Genomic DNA, 17,487 nt, shown 5'->3' with positions numbered 1-17,487 from the left:
GTGGTGCAGTTGACTCTAGCGTCCTTGTCGTGGCCACAGTTGGGCTTTCCCCCAGCTTGAGTGAGGGCAGTTTGTGAGATATACCTCACTTGCCTTGCAAAACCACGTTGTCTAGAAGGATCAGGGTCGAAGTAGGCCTGAGTCTTGGTCGAGAGGGTGGATCAACAGCCCAGCTGCCTACACCACCTGGTGGTGAAGGTCCCAGATGTAATTTTGACGGTGTTGGAAGTGGCACTCCATCGGATTATGGCATTGTCCACTTTAGGTATAATGCCGGGAGCCGCTTGTGGATTTGACAGCTCTACTGCAGTTCAACCTCCCACACCGTCAAATTATCAGCTATGTGGATCTGATTGAATCAGGCCCTAAGGTATTGTGAGAAGGGTATAGGGTGCAATAATGCTTAAACCTGAATTCTCACTTTGCATGAGAAATATACAGACACTGTAAGCAATGAGAAAAAGCTATGAGGTATGCCTCAAATAGAAATGTAAGTTCAAAGAATGACCACGTTTTACTTGATAAATTTGTGCAAGTTTGTCCCTGTCTTTCTCATCGTTACTTCTATCTCACCAAGTGGAGCCACCACTTACAGTTGAAGTCAGTTTACATAAACCTTAGCCAAATAGATTTAAACCCAGTTTTTCACAATTCCTGACATTTAATCCAAGTAAAGATTCCCTGTCTTAGGTCAGTTAGGATCACCACTTTATTTTAAGAATGTGAAATGTCAGAATAATAGTAGAGAATGATTTATTTCAGCTTTTATTTCTTTCATCACATTCCCAGTGGGTCAGAAGTTTACATAGCCCAATGCTACCAAATACTAATTGAGTGTAAGGGGCAGTGTTCGGAGGTTCGGATAAATGACGTGCCCAAAGTAAACAGCCTGTTACTCAGGCCCAGAGGATAGGATATGCATATAATTGGTAGCATTGGATAGATAACACACTGAAGTTTCTAAAACTGTTTTTTTTATTTTATTTTATTTTTTAATCTGAGTATAACAGAACTGATATGGCAGGAGAAAATCCAACCCCCAATTTTTTGGGGGGGGAGGTCACAGTCCATTTCAGCGCTTGTCTATGAGATATACAAATAAATAGCTCCCGGATTGCAGTTCCTATGGCTTCCACTAGATGTCAACAGTCTTTAGAAAGGGTTTCAGGCTTGTTTTTTGAAAAATGAATTAGTAGTTGTAGTTTTTCAAAGTGGCTCTCATTTTGACTAGTCTTGTGGTGCGCGTGGATGAGGGCGCGTACCTCGTTATTTATCTCCGGTATTGAACATACTACATTCCGTCTTAAATTGTATAGTTTATTTACATATTAGGGTACCTGAGGATTGATTAGAAATGTTGTTTGACTTGTTTGGACAAAGTTTATTGGTAACTTTTCAGATTCCTTTGCATGTTGAACGGGTGAATTGACTTGACGAAACTGACTTTTTTGGGATATAAAGAAGGACTTTATCGAACAAAACAACCATTAGTTGTGTAGCTGGGACCCATGGGATTGCAAACAGAGAAAGATCTTCAAAGGTAAGTGATTTATTTTATTGCTATTTCTGATTTTTGTGACGCCTCTGCTGGTTCGGAAAATGTCTTTTAATGTTTTGTATGTGGGGCGCTGCCCTCAGATAATCGCATGGTATGCTTTCGCCGTAAAGCCTTTTTGAAATCATCAGACAACGCGGTTGGATTAACAAGAAGTTAAGCTTTTAAATGATGTAGGACACTTGTATGTTCATGAATGTTTAATATTACAATTTTGTCATTTGAATTTGGCGCGCTCCAGCTTCACCGGATGTTGTCGATTTTGATCCCGGTAACGGGATCCGTGCACTAAGAGGTTTTAAATTGTTTAACTTGGGTCAAACATTTCGGGTAGCCTCCCACAAGCTTCCCACAACTAAGTTGGGTGAATTTTGGCCCATTCCTGGTGTAACTGATAACTGAGTCAGGTTTGTAGGCCTCCTTGCTTACACACACTTTTTCAGTTCTGCCCACAAATTTTTTATAGGATTGAGGTTAGGGCTTTGTGATGGCCACTCCAATACTTTGACTTTGTTGTCCTTAAGCCATTTTGCCACAACTTTGGAAGTATGCTTGGGTCATTGCCCATTTGTGACCTATCTTTAGCTTCCTGACTGATGTCTTGAGATGTTGCTTCAATATGTTTACTTACTCATGATGCCATCTATTTTGTGAAGTGCACCAGTCCCTCCTGCAGCAAAGCACCCCCACAACATGATGCTGCCACCCCCGTGCTTCATGGTTGGGATGGTGTTCTTCAGCTTGCAAGCCTCCCCCTTTTCCTCCAAACATAACGATGGTCATTATGTTCAAACAGTTATATTTTTGTTTCATCAGAACAGAGGACATTTCTCCAAAAAGTACGATCTTTGCCCCATGTACAGTTGCAAACCGGTCTGGCTTTTTTATGCCGGTTTTGGAGCAGTGGCTTCTTCCTTGCTGAGCGGCCTTTCAGGTTATGTCGATATAGGACTTGTTTTACTGTGGATATAGATGTTTTTGTACCTGTTTCCTCCATCTTCACAAGGTCCTTTGCTGTTGTTCTGGTATTGATTTACACGTTTCGTACCAAAGTACGTTCATCTCTTGGGGACAGAACACGTCTCTTCCTGAGAGGTATGACGGCTGCGGGGTCCCATGGTGTTTATACTTGTGTACTATTGTTTGTACAGATGAACGTGGACCTTCAGGCGTTTGGAAATTGCTCCCAAGGATGAACCAGACTTGTGGAGGTCTACAATAATGTTTTCTGAGGTCTTGGCTGATTTTCTTTTGATTTTCCCACGATGTCAAGCAAAGAGGCACTGAGTTTGAAGGTAGGCCTTGAAATACATCCACAGGTACACCTCCAATTATGTCAATTAGCCTATCAGAAGCTTCTAAAGCCATGACATCATTTTACAAGCTGTTTAAAGGCACAGTCAACTTAGTGTATGTAAACTTTTGACCCACTGGAATTGTGATACAGATACAATTATAAGTGAAAAAATCTGTCTGTTAGCAATTGTAGGAAAGATTACTTGTCACGCACAAAGTAGATGTCCTAACCGACTTGCCAAAACTATAGTTTGTTATCAAGAAATTTGTGGAGTGGTTGAAAAACAAGTTTTAATGACTCCAACCTAAGTGTATGTAAACTTCCGACTTCAACTGTATACCCATATTTCAAGTAATTATTTTTAAAAATGTAACCTTTATTTAACTAGGCAAGTCAGTTAAGAACAAATTCTTATTTACAATGACAGCCTAGGAACAGTGGGTTAACTGCCTTGTTCAGGGGCAGAACGACAGATTTTTACCTTGTCAGCTCGGGGATTCGATTCACCAACCTTTCAGTTACTGGCCCAATGCTCTAACCTCTAGGCTACCTGCCTCAAAGTAAGGCTCCATGCTAATTAAAGTTATTCATTATAGGGTAAATTATAGATAAAAATAGTCCTGTGTCCTTTAAACATTGTATTTAAATTATTGAACTGTACATCACACATTTACAATAAAACTAGTTTTTTCTGTATTAAAGCAAAAAAAATCTTATGGTTATATAAAGAAATGCAATAGGAAGCATTATCGTTCAATATCAAGCATTATAGCAGTTACTATAGGTAATAGAAAAACATTTGAATCAATGAATATAGTGCATAAAACCTTAATATTAGGAAGGTGTTCTTAATGGTTTGTAAACTGTGTATATTTGCCTATGTGTATTTAAAGTTCTGACCTCTTCCTCTATTTCGGACTCTTTCCCTTCTCCTTCTTGTGGAAAATTTCTTCATCAGGCTGCACTTTCCAACTCAGTTTAATGTCGTCAGACATCCCCTGAGCTCTCAGTTGGGCTTTTATCTGAAAAGCAGAGTCATTTACTGAATATATTTTATAATATTGTAGGGTTCCATAATGTACTCTTAGTTCTACTCTTAATTGATCTCCATGACTGTGTTTTAAAACTGAAATATGTTTGTAAAGAATTGCATTGGACTTTGGGTCTGTTCCTGCTGGGACCGGAGTTTGCCGGTTGAGAAAGCCCAATATACAGTTGAGTAGAGGGTGAGACTCACCTGCTGCAAAATGGCCTCACTCACGGCAGGATCACTGAAGTTCGTAGGTGAATCAGGGGTCAGCTCCACTCTCACCATCTGTATCGTCTTAGTGGGGTGCTCTATCAATAGACAGCACAGATGGTAGAACATCACGCTATTTATCTGGGGAAAAGGCTGAATATATCAGTGGTAACCAAAGAAAGAGTGGTCCACAAACACATGTGGACACCCCTTCAAATTAGTGGATTCGGCTATTTCAGCCACATGAAATAGCCGAATCCACTAATTTGAAGGGGTGTCCACATACTTTTGTGTATATAGTGTATATTCTACCAATCAAAATATACAGCTATTTTAAAGCAATCTCTGGTGTCAAAGCAATCACTTGCCACAAATGCCTAGTTTGCTAAGTTCACCTATTGTACATTGCACTCAATTACTCCTTTAAAAAAAAGTATCATTAGTACAGCATACACGATCCCTATTCTATCTCAAATACGCCGGCAATTTGAAAAACCGAAAAAAAAGATTGCTGATTTATTGACGTATTATACAACGTGTGGGTCTAATCCTAAATGCTGATTGGTTAAAACCGCATTCCAGCCGGTGTCTATTGCACAAGTTTACCGCTGTCTAAATCTATGACGTCAAAATGCCGATTTACCTCACATTTATTTTAGACAGATTTTTTTTTTTTTTTCAACAGTGGAGATTTGTATAAACCTTGCTGGCAGGCAGCGTTTCTCAGCCAGTCGAGATCATGAATCAGCTTGCTTCATTTTTATGGTTAAATAAAAAAAGAAATCTATGGAAAAAAGGTCAAACGTAACGCAGCTAATTTTCTATCTTTACAGCTTCAGTTTGAAGGGATTGTTTTACTGTAGCTGTGTTGTTGGTAGCTCCTCTGAACAGCAGTGTCCTGGAGTGAGCACATGTTCTATACCAGGCGAAATCGCGCCTCATTAGCTCATTGTTATGCATGTATCCAAATAAATGTTACTAGAAAACAGCTTAAACAAATGTAGCTACTTTGCTGATATTCTGGCTGCACTTTTTGAAATGACTAAATTAGCCGTAGTTGGCTAGCTACTGTAGCAAGCAAGGGATAAGAACGTTTCCAGCCAATATAGCAATGGAACATTTAGAACGAACGACTGGGTCGCGTCCGTAGATACAGAATAAAAAGACTGAACGACTGGGTCGCGTCTCTAGCAACGCTAGATTTGTCGGGACTATCTTGTGCAAGGATAAAATAGTATTGTAATGACCTGACTAGATCATAAATGAACAATTGTCCAGACATAGGATTGAGTTTGCGAATCGACGGTTTATTAAACCAACTTTACACAGGCTACTGTTTGGCCGTAGCCCACGCCAAATAAATGACAGATAACCCACAAGCCAATCGTGACCTTCTCTTGTGAAGCCCAGACGTAAAAAGAGAGAGAACAAAGGCCAAACCGGGTCTTAACCTCCCATGCTCCATCCCCCTGCCCAACCCCCTCCACGCCACTCCGCCAACCGCCAGGATGCCCGGCATCAGAACATTCCAGGCATTCCCGTGATTGGCAGATAGCAGGTTGATTGACATGTCGGACCCCGCGAACACTGGGCACTGGTCAGTACAACACAACCACCTCCTAGCCTAACACATAACACACAGCTGTCTGTGCGGGTCGCTACAGTATGAATAAATTAATAAAATAACGTTTTTAATGAAAATGTCAATTATTATTTGAATAAGTTGGTAACCCGTTGTATAAAAGTGCTAATGCTCTCGAAGCCGGTGTTTGGCGGATGTATTTGCACGGTTTGGTAGCGCTGCTTAAACAATGACGTCATATCTGAATTCCGAAATATTTATACACGTTCCCATTGATAAGTAAAAGCGCACAACTCCTTAGAATCAAATCCCTTACCTGTGCAGATGACTCCAGCGTCCTCATTATGGTTACAGTTGTGCATTCCCCAGCCTAAGTGGGAGCAGTTTGTGAGATCTATCTCGCTTCCCTTGCAGTCTACATCATCTAGGAGGATAGGGCCCGAGCCGGATCCGAAGTAGGCCATAGGATTGGCTGAGATGGCGGGACCACAGCCCAGCTGCCTACACACCACCAGGGCATCTTGAAGGTCCCAAAAGTCATCACACACCGTGCCCCACTGGTTGATGTGGAACACCTCCACACGGCCCTGGCAGCGGTTGTTGCCGTTCACCACGCGGATGGTGGGCATCTCTGGAGAAGACCGAGAGATTGACAGATGGGTACATGTCAAAATAGAGAAGAAGAAAGTCTTCATGGTGTGCTTGATAGCAAAAATATGCTGTTGCACAATCTATAAATAGAAAATAAAGTAGTACATCATTATGAATAATAAGTAAGTATCCCAATGTCTTAAAAAAGCTGTTGGCCTACCAATTAGCTTCTGGGGTGTTTATTTCACGCTCGCTGAAAGTAGTGATGTGCAGTTTGAGAACGATTTGTTCTTTTTGAACAACTCTTTTCACTGACTCGAGTCATGGTTAGTTTTTACGGGTAACTCATTCATTTTAGTCGTTAAATTTGACCTGCTGGCCCCAATTAATTCTTCAGCAGGCTTGATATATTCTTCAGCAGGCTTATATATTATTCAGCAGGATGGATATGCGCTCCTCTGACTCAGCGGCTCTGGAGACCATGCTCTGACCACCAACTGTCTATCATACAGTATGTGCGCGCAGGAAAATAGATCATGCAGACAGTTTAGAGAAGGAAAAAGACATGTTTAGAACTGATAATTGATTGCATGGTGTAAAAATGTGTGCAATGAATTGATAATTGAAGGTTATCGATGGACACTGCTGTGTAGAACCAAACATTACACAGCCTGCTTCTGCTCAACAAACTCGAGAACGAATTGTTTGGGGGTCGCTGCAGTTAATATTAATGATGATCTGCTAATCTCCCTATGGGAGCCAAGCAATTGCATTCTGCCAAGACGCGTCTTTCACAATCTAGTACGGTTGCGACTGCAACTAAACCTTGTTTTAAAGGTATCAAGAAATAATCTTATTTGTATACCTAGCAATCAGAAATGTACATTGTTTTGAAGCCCACTCATTAGTCTCAGTCACAAATGACAGAGAGAACGAGAGTCTTGTAGAATCATCATTCTTTTGAGTTTTCAGTTCGTTGTTCGCTGGTAGGGGTCCTGCATGGTTTGGCCTCTGGGTATTATTGAATCAAAGGAACGAGTCTATAGATTAATTATTTTGAAAAATTGAAAAGATCAGAGTCAGTATAAAGACCCAAACTTCCCATCACTAACTAAAAGTAGGGGAGAGGGCTCTGATTCAGCTGCAAGCAGTAGGAGAGAGTGGGGTAAATCGTGTCAAAGTGTTAGTTGAGCCAACCCTTGTTTCTAGGAAACCATACACAAAATGAATCATGTGACCAAATATTTAGGAAGAGGCCATCATTTCATGGAGTCTGTGAAGGAAGAAACCACATGAAAAAATGTAGGAAGTTTGGTCCAAAAAACAGATTTTCACATGTCAAGTGAATGTGTTTGAGTGCTTGTCTCTAAACCTAAGTAGATAGTTTTAAGACTGTTTATACATTATTTGGTTTCTCTATAAGCTACAATACGAGGTCCTAAACCTAGCATGAAAGTGCATCATTGTTAGGGTTGCAAAGGGAGGGTATAATACTGGAAACCTCCAAAGTTTACCAGTAAACTACCAGAATTTTGGTATCTTTCAAGGATTTGATGTAATCATTTTTAGGCTATTTTCTCTTGAACCATAATGTTTATCCACTAGAAACTCATGGACAATGTGGACACATATATAATAAATTAATACTATATATGAATACTTTAAAAAAAAAAACTATATTACCAAAGTTATGATAGATTGCCTTAGATTTTCTGGTAATTACCAACATTACTGAAGATTCCGGTAACTTTGGTAAATTACCTGGTAACTATGCAACCCTAATCCTTGTAGTTGTGTGGGCTAATATAATAAATGTTTTGCTTTGGGGTAAATTGTGCCATTTTGGCCAGGGCAAGTTGAGCCAAAGGCTGAACATACCCCATACAAATGATGATTACATTTTGTCAGTAATTGCATAGTATTTTAGAAAAATATCATGCATATGAACTCGAGATGGGACAGGGAACACTTTTTTTCTTCTTTTGGCTCTATACTCCAAAAGTTTGGATTCGAAATCAAACAATGATTGAGGTTAAAGTGCAGATTTTCAGCTTTAATTTGAGGGTATTTTCATCCATATCGTGTGAACCGCTATGTATATGGGACCAAATACTTAACTTTTTACTACTTTATTACATTATAAGTGAATTTGTCCCAATACCTTTATTCCCCTAAAATGAAGGGACTATGTACAAAAAGTGTTGTCATTTCTAAACGGTTCACCCGATATGATGAAAATACCCTAAAATTAAAGTTGACAGTCTGCACTTTAACCTCATAATCATTTTTTGATTTCAAATCCAACGTTTTGAAGTATAGAGACAAAAAAATGTTTTTTAAATGCTTCACTCTCCCAATAATTACATAGGGCACAGTATCTGTTGATATATTTGTTAGAAAGAATACTCTATTTCCTTGACGTAATGATCCTAAATGTAAAAGATGGCTCAACATTCCCCACTGTCCCCTATAAGGTACTGTACTGTAGGTCTATTTATCATATCACATGGGGTGCGGCATTATTACCTCTTGTTGTCATAACAGGTGTCGGGGCAGCCGTCATGGGTCCGTTTAATGGTTCTGTTACGTCTGTCACTAGAGTAGAAAAAGTGAATCAAAATCAGAATACCCTTTTCATAATTTATCCCTCTACATAAGCATGTGAAGCAGATTGGGATCTGTGAAACTCACTCGTGAAGTGTTCTCCCCTTACGCAATCAATATAGCAACGGGTAGAGACGCTTCAGGAGGGTGGTCACGACTGGTTGCGAGGCAGAGGTCCCGAGTTCGAGCCTTGTTAATTGCCAATATAGGGGGAAGCGGTGTGACGTCATTTACAATGATGCCATGTGACTCAGATCTGCAGTTGCGCTCAGCTTAACGCTGGGGTCGCTGTGGAGTGAATCCACTGTTCACACCGAATCTTCCGACTGTTCGAACCAAAATACTGGGGGAGCTCAATAAAACATTAGAAAGTCAATATTACTGTACTTCGGACAGTACAGTCTCTACTTCCAGTACAGTCACTACTACTACCATCACAGTACATTACTGATGCTGTACTACTACAATCAGTACTACTATTTCTACAGTCACCACTACACAGAAAAAAGGGTTCCAAAAGGGTTCTACGACTGTCCCTATAGGAGAACTACTTTTGGTTCCAGGTATAACTCTTTTGGGTTCCATGTAGAACCCTCTGTGGAAAGGGTTCTACCTGGAACCAAAAGTGGTTCTTCAAAGAGTTCTCCTATGGGACAGCAGAATAACCCCTTTTGGTTCTAGATAGAAAAATAGGTGCTAAGAGTGTACTGTTACTGGAATAAAATAAACTATAACTACTTCTCCCACTACCAATAAAAATGAAGACTGCTGTAGCAAGCACACACATTTTATTTTCAACATTCAGGAAGATGGTCTCTGTTGCTTGAACTATTACATTTTTTTGTGCTCCGAAAAACCTTCCATCTGCTTTAATGGGATTTCTTCAACATTATAAACATTGCATTGTTAGATGTATAATTTAAGAAAATCTGCAATTTTGATCTTTGTGCTTATACTGATCACAGACTGCAGCTTTTAAGCAACCTCTCGTAACTATAGTTCTTAATTTTGGATAGTCCACAAAAAAATTCCGGAGTCTACTAAACTATCTGCCTGTGTTCAGCTTCAATTCTGCAATTGCCTTTAAAGGGCAAACGTATTGTTCGATGGTTCCTCATCCTGAAAGAAGTCTATGAGCCAGGAGAAACTGTATGGTTTGGTTTTCTGTAAACAGCCACTACAAACTTAAGCTAAGTTCATCCACCGCTAGCTAAACATCTATGGGAGTGATGGGGGCAACTGAGGTTGACGTTATTTAAAGGAGATTTTACTTCATTATTTTTTTTTTACATTTCACTGTTGCCCCTAACACTTTGGTTGTGATGCTGGCAGGGGGAGTTACTACTCTGGTCTGGACATTTTTTAGGCTTCGGAATAGAAAAAATATCAGGTCTGTTCGGAACGGAACGATTGGGAAATAATTCTGGTTCCTGCTTTGAACAGGATAATCCACAGCCAAACTCCTAAGGTGGAAAATTGTCTTGAACAATTCTCTTTAAAGACCCAGGGCAGCCATTTTTATCTCAGTATCAAACCATTTCTGGGTAACAAATAAGTACCTTACTGCAGTGGTGTAAAGTACTTAAGTAAAAATACTTTAAAGTACTACTTAAGTATTTTTTGGGGGTATCTATACTTTACTATTTATATTTTTGACAACTTTTACTTCACTACATTCCTAAATAAAATTATGTACTTTTGACTCGAAACATGTTCCTTGATAGCCAAAAATACTTGTTACACTTTGAATGCATAGCAGGACAGGAAAATGGTCAAATTCATGCACTTATCAAGGGAAAATCCCAGGTCATTCCTACTGCCTCTATGGCGGACTCACTAAACACACATGCTTAGTTTGAAAAGATGTCTGAGTGTTGGAGGGTGCCCTTGGCTATCCGTAATAAACAAAAACTGGGTGACTTTCACTTTTACTTGAGTCATTTTCTATGAAGGTATCTTTACTTTTACTCAGTGGTGGAGTAAAAGTAAAGATACCTTAATAGAAAATGACTCAAGTAAAAGTGAAAGTCACCCAGTAAAAAACTACTTGAGTTTGACAGCGTGTTCCAGTTCCTGCCAATATCCAGCAACTTCGCACAGCCATTGAAGAGGAGTGGGACAACATTCCACAGGCCACAATCAACAGCCTGATCAACTCTATGCGAAGGAGATGTGTCACCCTGCATGAGGCAAATGGTGGTCACACCAGGTACTGACTTTTCTTTTTTTTAATCCACAACCCTACCTTTAAAAAAATATATATATATTTGTGACCAATAGATGCATATCTGTATTCCCAGTCATGTGAAAGATTACAACCTAATACATTTATTTCAATAGTGATTTCACCAGGCAAGCCGAAACTCCACCCATGTAAAACCTGCTGATTTACAAGGTCCGGTGTAGATTGTATTTTCAACCAGCAACTATCAGGAAATAACACTGATCCATTTCTTTCAGACCTTGGTAGTGTTCCTTTCATTCAGCTGTTGTACAATAATGATTTAAATAAACACAGGACAAAATTAATTTTGACGGCCCTTTTAACCCCTGGTTTTGCGCCTCACGCTTGATGATAGTGAGTAGACATTGAATAAAGACACTGACCTGAGAACAGCACTAGGGATAACATCCACTGCATGATGGTAGACTGTTTACCCTATGACACAAAGAGAGAACACACACTATGACAATGACTTCCATAATAAGGAACAACTAGCTGGATGTAAGAGTGGAGCCTCGTGTTCTAAATTAGTTTTGTTATTGTTTACTTTCCAAAGAAGTCTATACAGTTCTCTGGATGGATACACTTCCGTGCAGGGTACGGTTGGTTAGATACACAGACGGACTGACCACATAGATCACACGAGAGAGGAATGTACAACACAACAACGAAAGGGACAGACAGTTTGTGAAAGTATTCCTTATCTATTTTGAAGAACAAGTAAACTGATTTTGTCAGACAGCTCTGCAGCATACTTAGGCAGGCTAGGTAAATAGGATGACTAAAGACAGTACAGTATTGGGAGCACATGGTCTGTCTGCTACTGCTTGAGCAGAGATGAGTACTTTAAGGAATGAAAAATAATAAAGTAATCAAAGTAATATACACAACTGATATATTGTAGTATTTCATAATGATTTCAGATTTTTCTATTGATGTCTACCAATGTGGACCTAACAGAGACAATGGAATATTTTCAATGTTTTGGCAATTGAATGTTCACTATTTTTGTCTTTGGAATTTCCTAAAATCATTGTAATGTCAATATTTCATAATGCGTTTAATGTTAAAGTAAATTATCGATACCAAAATCTAAAACTGTGATTTAAAAAAAATAATCTAACTGAAACTAACCTCAAAAAGCTTTAATCGCTCAGCACTAGTCACTGGGCACTGTATGTGTATTTGTGTATAGGAGGAAGACTTTCTATAGTCATGCAGTGGAGAGTGTTATTCATTGCCCTTTTACAAGGTTAGAGTTTTTTTCTAAATCTCACCGAACCAAACAATTTACTTTTTACAACCACAATCCTTCCTTCCACAAAAACATCCTTGTCCAAGCACCTCTATGCAAGTCCAAACAATTAGCAGTGTCAGTATCACCTGGTGAACCTGCGGAAGACATGGACTGAAGCACAGAGTTATTTTAGAAATAATTTCTTTGACCTGAGGCTGTGGAAAAAGTAGCTTGAAGTGAGTTTGTAAAGCAGGGGTTGGAACCAGTTCAGGGAACAACCGAAAATTGAAAATAAAGTTTTTCGACGAACAGAATCAGAACCATGAATGGAACCAGCATTTTAAAAGCATGGGAACCAGGTAATGACGTTATTGTACATTCCAGCATTTTTTTCCAGTCCTACAAAAAAATGCAACAAAGCACCTATTTAAAGCCCTCACTCTGTCACTCAGAAACTTATTCCAGTGTCTGCCTGCCTGCCAGCTGAAAATCTTTGCCAGTGTGTGTGTGTGTGTGTGTGCGTGTGTGTAGGCCCCTCCCCGTCCGAAGCATAGTCTATTAGCCGACTGACATTACAATCGTGATTCAGAAATTAAGGAGAGATTTTTTTTTATTCGAGAAAAATTGATTCATCTTTTCAATGCACGATACGGTTACTATAGTTATAACGTTTCAATATTGGATTTATTAACTACAAAAAGGTTAAGACATGTTTTTATTTTAATTCTGTTGCCGCTCTGCATACAGGGCATAGCCACGGGAGGTAGGGGTGCTGCAGCACCCCCTGAGAAACCCACCCTGTTGACAGCACTCCCTATCTAAAACATCCTTCCCGCAGCTATGAAACAGGGTGGAAAGGGATATCAGGGAGACAGAAAAAATAAAATATAAATCTCATCAATAACAATTATTGTATTTAAAGATTTTTTATATTTTGATAATTTAACTGGGCAGTAGTCCAGGTGTGACAAAGTGGTAAGGGTAGGCAACAACACATCTGCCACGCTGACCCTCAACATGGGGTCCCCTCAGGGGTGTATGCTTAGTCCCTTCCTGTACTCCCTGTTCACACACGACTGCTTGGCAGCGCACGACTCCAACACCATCATTAAGTTTGCAGACGACAGGACGGTGGTACGGTAGACCTGATTACCAACGACGATGAGACAGCTTATAAGGAGGAGGTCAGAGACCTGGCAGTGTGGTGCCAGGACAACAACCTCTCTCTCAACGTCAGCAAGACAAAGGAGCTGATCGTGGACTGTGGGAAACTGAGGGCCGAGCATGCCCCCATTCACATTGACAGGGCTTTAGTGGAGCGGGTCGAGAGCTTCAAGTTACTCAGTGTCCACATCACTAAGGATCTATCATGGTCCAAACAAACAAAAAATGGTTATTCAAAGGGTTATCCTATTTGGACAGCCAAAGAACCCTTTTAGGTAGCACCTTTTTTCAAAAGATGTAGGCTGCTATCCTGTGAGAATTTTTTTCCCCCCAGGTTTGTTATCGCCGGCGACACGACCGTGATGCCCAGTAGGAAGCGCTTCAAGTTGGCAAAAAAACCTAAAACAATTATGCTTATGCTGTCATTCAGTCTAGAGGGCTGGAAACTTTGGGATGAAAATATTTAGCAAATTATTGGGAAATGCTCTTTGTATGCTTTAGCCTAGGCCTATCTATTGTATTAAAATCAAATCTGTCACATTATTCACACACTCAGAATTCACTGCTTCAAGTTCAGTAGCCTACCTCTCCTCTCCTAGTCGGGCATGCAAGATCAAGTGTACCTATTATACAGTATGTGTGGTCTCGCAAACCTGGTCTCAGAGCAGTTCGTAATATTCTGTACGTAAATCCGAGAAACACCATTTAGGATGATATGTTATGAATTACAAATTTGCGTAGGCTGCCTGGTGTCTATGCATGGGAGGAGAATCATGTGGCAGTTATCTTTCCAAGGAAATGTACATGAATATGATTAGACTATAGTTTTTTACAGTGTCTGTAAAGAAATATTGATCATGTAAAATCAACCAACGTGAGTCGAGGTGCAATAAAAAAAAAAATCATAATATTGAAAAGGAAAAGCACAGGCTACCATGATGAGCAAGCTTTCTGCCTTTTCATTTTCAATAAATATGAATTACCCATTTATTTGTCTCTGCCTGCAAATCGTCCTCCTAAAAGGTAGGCTCTATCCTATATGCAAGACCTTGCTCAAGAGAAAGTGCAAGTGTTCCCTGTCATTATTATTGTTGCTGCTTCAAGTTCGGTAGCTATAGTCTACGTGTGAGATCAGGTGCACATTTAATTAAATAGAGTAGTCTATAGCCTATGGACGGAGAACCATGGGGCAGTTATCTTTCCAAGGAAATGTACTTCCTAAATATGATTGGTCTATAGTTTACTACATTGTCTAAAAATGTATATTGATCACCCATATTTGTCTCTGTCTGAAAATCGTCCCAATTCTAAAAGCTAGGCTATAAAACTTAGCTGAAGAGACAGTCTCTCCAACTCGACTTTCTTCAAACTACGTCTTGCCTATTATTTCATGTAGCCCTGTAATACAGATAGCCTAACATAATAGGCCACAGAAGAATCTCTGGTAAATTAACCTATTTTTTAGGTTATTTTTGCACATTTTGATATTGCCTATAGGGCGCAAAATTGCTGGATCAATCAATCAATCAAATGTATTTATAAAGCCCTTCTTACATCAGCTGATGTCACAAAGTGCTGTACAGAAACCCAGCCTAAAACCCCAAACAGCAAGCAATGCAGATGTAGAAGCACGGTGGCTAGGAAAAACTCCCTAGGAAGAAACCTAGAGAGGAACCAGGCTATGAGGGGTGGTCAGTCCTCTTCTGGCTGTGCCGGGTGGAGATTATAACAGAACATGACCAATATGTTCAAATGTTCATAGATGACCAGCAGGGTCAAATAATAATAATCACAGTGGTTGTTGAGGGTGCAACAGGTCAGCACCTCAGGAGTAAATGTCAGTTGGCTTTTCATAGCCGATCATTCAGAGTAGCTCTACCGCTCCTGCTGTCTCTAGAGAGTTGAAAACAGCAGGTCTGGGACAGGTAGCACATCCGGTGAACAGGTCAGGGTTCCATAGCCGCAGGAATAACAGTTGAAACTGGAGCAGCAGCACGGCCAGGTGGACTGGAGACAGCAAGGAGTCATCAGGCCAGGTAGTCCTGAGGCATGGTCCTAGGGCTCAGGTAGAAGTAGAGAGAGAGAGAATAAATAAATACTTAAATTCACACCGGATAAGACAGGAGAAATACTCCAGATATAACAGACTGACCCTAGCCCCCCGACACACAAACTACTGCAGCATAAATACTGGAGGCTGAGACAGGAGGGGTCGGGAGACACTGTGTCCCCGTCCGACGATACCCCCGGACAGGGTCAAACAGGCAGGATATAACCCCACCCAACCTAAATATCATATTTGAAGTAGAACAAAAAGCAACCTATTTAAATATACAGCATAGAAAAAAAGTAAGGCAGATAACATTTTTAGAAAATACTAAATAATTTAGTATTTTATTTTGTATTATTATTAATTATGTCTTGGAGAGCTGTGGTGTCATTTAACAACAAGGAAAATGTTTAAGGTGCAGACTAGTTTATTTTAAGGCTGCTTGGTGCGCACACGAGGCGGAGGCGCGGAGAGGGAGCAGACTGCGGAGTAGCACAGCTGAGCTCAACCGAGCAGGCACACACACAAACAGGGAAGTCGCTGGGGGCAGCCTTACAAATAGGCTACATTTGACGCAATATCTTTGGCAAATAAAAGCCGCTGGAGGGGTCTGAAACATCGCAAAATATAGCGACAGAGTGGTAACGCAATCAAAACAACAAAAAATTGCAACAGGAAGTGATCAGGGGGCAAGATCGAACAATAAACAATTCTAGAATTTTAATCAAAAAAGATGAGGAGATGCTCGTGTTTCCGACCCTAACAATGGGAGTAGTTGTCCCAAAGGAGGGAAGGCAGGCAACACGCTTGGGTCCAAACTAAGCCTATAGAAGAGCATTAGGCTTATTTTGGTGAGAGGTCAGCCTTTTCCTTTCTGATTTGTCTGTTTGAGATGAAAAAAATGTTGCAATGGATTGTGGTCATTGTAGTTAATTACCACGTGTCTGCGCTGAACTAGGTTGAATATTTGTTTAATGAAAGCTACAACTCCCTTCAGCCCAGTGTCCCACATAGTTCTTGACTTGATTTCTCTCCTGAATTATTAGGATTTTTCTCTACAATAACAGCGCTTTGGGCTCACAAAAAAATGATAACTAAATGGAATTCAAGTAATTGAACCAACGTCTGTCAATTAGTTGTTTAATAACATTTTTGGTTAATTGCTCAGCCCTGCGAGTGAAAGTCTTGATTCCCTTTGCACAGTTTTACTGCCTTTTATTTAAATATAAAAAGGGATTACATACCATATTTCATATTTTCAAAGTGAGAACTTCTTTTATAAATAAAAACCGAAAAAGTCTTAAATGCCCATGTAAATCAAATCAAATTGTATTTGTCACAAACACATGCTTAGCAGATGTTATTGTGGTGGTAGAAAAACACGCATTTTGCTATCTCCCACAGTGCAGTAATATCTAACAAGTAATATCTAACAATAGACACAATCTAAAGTAAAGGAATGGAATTAAGAATATATAAATATTTGGATGAGCAATGTCAGAGCTAGATACAGTAGAATAGGATAGAACACAGTATATACATATGAGATGAGTAATGCAAAATATGTAAACATTATTAAAGTGACTAGTGTTCCATTATTAAAGTGGCAAGTCATTTCAAGTCTATGTATATAGGACAGCAGCCTCTAATGTGGCTACTGATGGCTATTTAACTGTCTGATGGCCTTGAGATAGAAGCTGTTTTTCAGTCTCTCGGTCCCAGCTTTGATGCACCTGTACTGACCTTCTGGATGATAGCGGGGTGAACAGGCAGTGGCTCAGATGGTTGATGTCCTTTGATGATCATTTTGGCCATCCTGTGACATCGGGTGCTGTATATGCCCTGGAGGGCAGGTAGCTTGCCCCCGGTTATGCGTTGGGCAGACCGCACCACCCTCTGGAGAGCCTTGCAGTTGCAGGTGGTGCAGTTGCCGTAACAGTGTT

The 17,487-nt window shown here is 40.0% G+C and overlaps 1 protein-coding gene across 1 annotated transcript; it reads right to left on the bottom strand.

Annotated features, from left to right (window-relative positions):
- Window positions 1–3,095: 3,095 nt before the first annotated feature.
- LOC111978589 (scavenger receptor cysteine-rich domain-containing group B protein) lies at window positions 3,096–11,568 on the bottom strand. Its single transcript, XM_024008710.2, has 5 exons — window positions 11,477–11,568; window positions 8,792–8,860; window positions 5,991–6,305; window positions 4,090–4,190; window positions 3,096–3,874 (listed from the first exon to the last, which is right to left on the bottom strand). The coding sequence occupies exons 1-5, from the start codon at window positions 11,508–11,510 to the stop codon at window positions 3,761–3,763; spliced, it is 633 nt and encodes a 210-aa protein (XP_023864478.1). The 5' UTR covers window positions 11,511–11,568; the 3' UTR covers window positions 3,096–3,760.
- Between the last annotated feature and the right edge of the window lie 5,919 nt (window positions 11,569–17,487).

The sequence above is a fragment of the Salvelinus sp. IW2-2015 genome, linkage group LG18, assembly GCF_002910315.2.
Source record: "Salvelinus sp. IW2-2015 linkage group LG18, ASM291031v2, whole genome shotgun sequence".
In the NCBI taxonomy this organism is placed as follows: domain Eukaryota; kingdom Metazoa; phylum Chordata; class Actinopteri; order Salmoniformes; family Salmonidae; genus Salvelinus; species Salvelinus sp. IW2-2015.
Note: the sequence above shows the minus strand (reverse complement) of the source record. Positions and strands in the feature narration are given on the sequence as shown.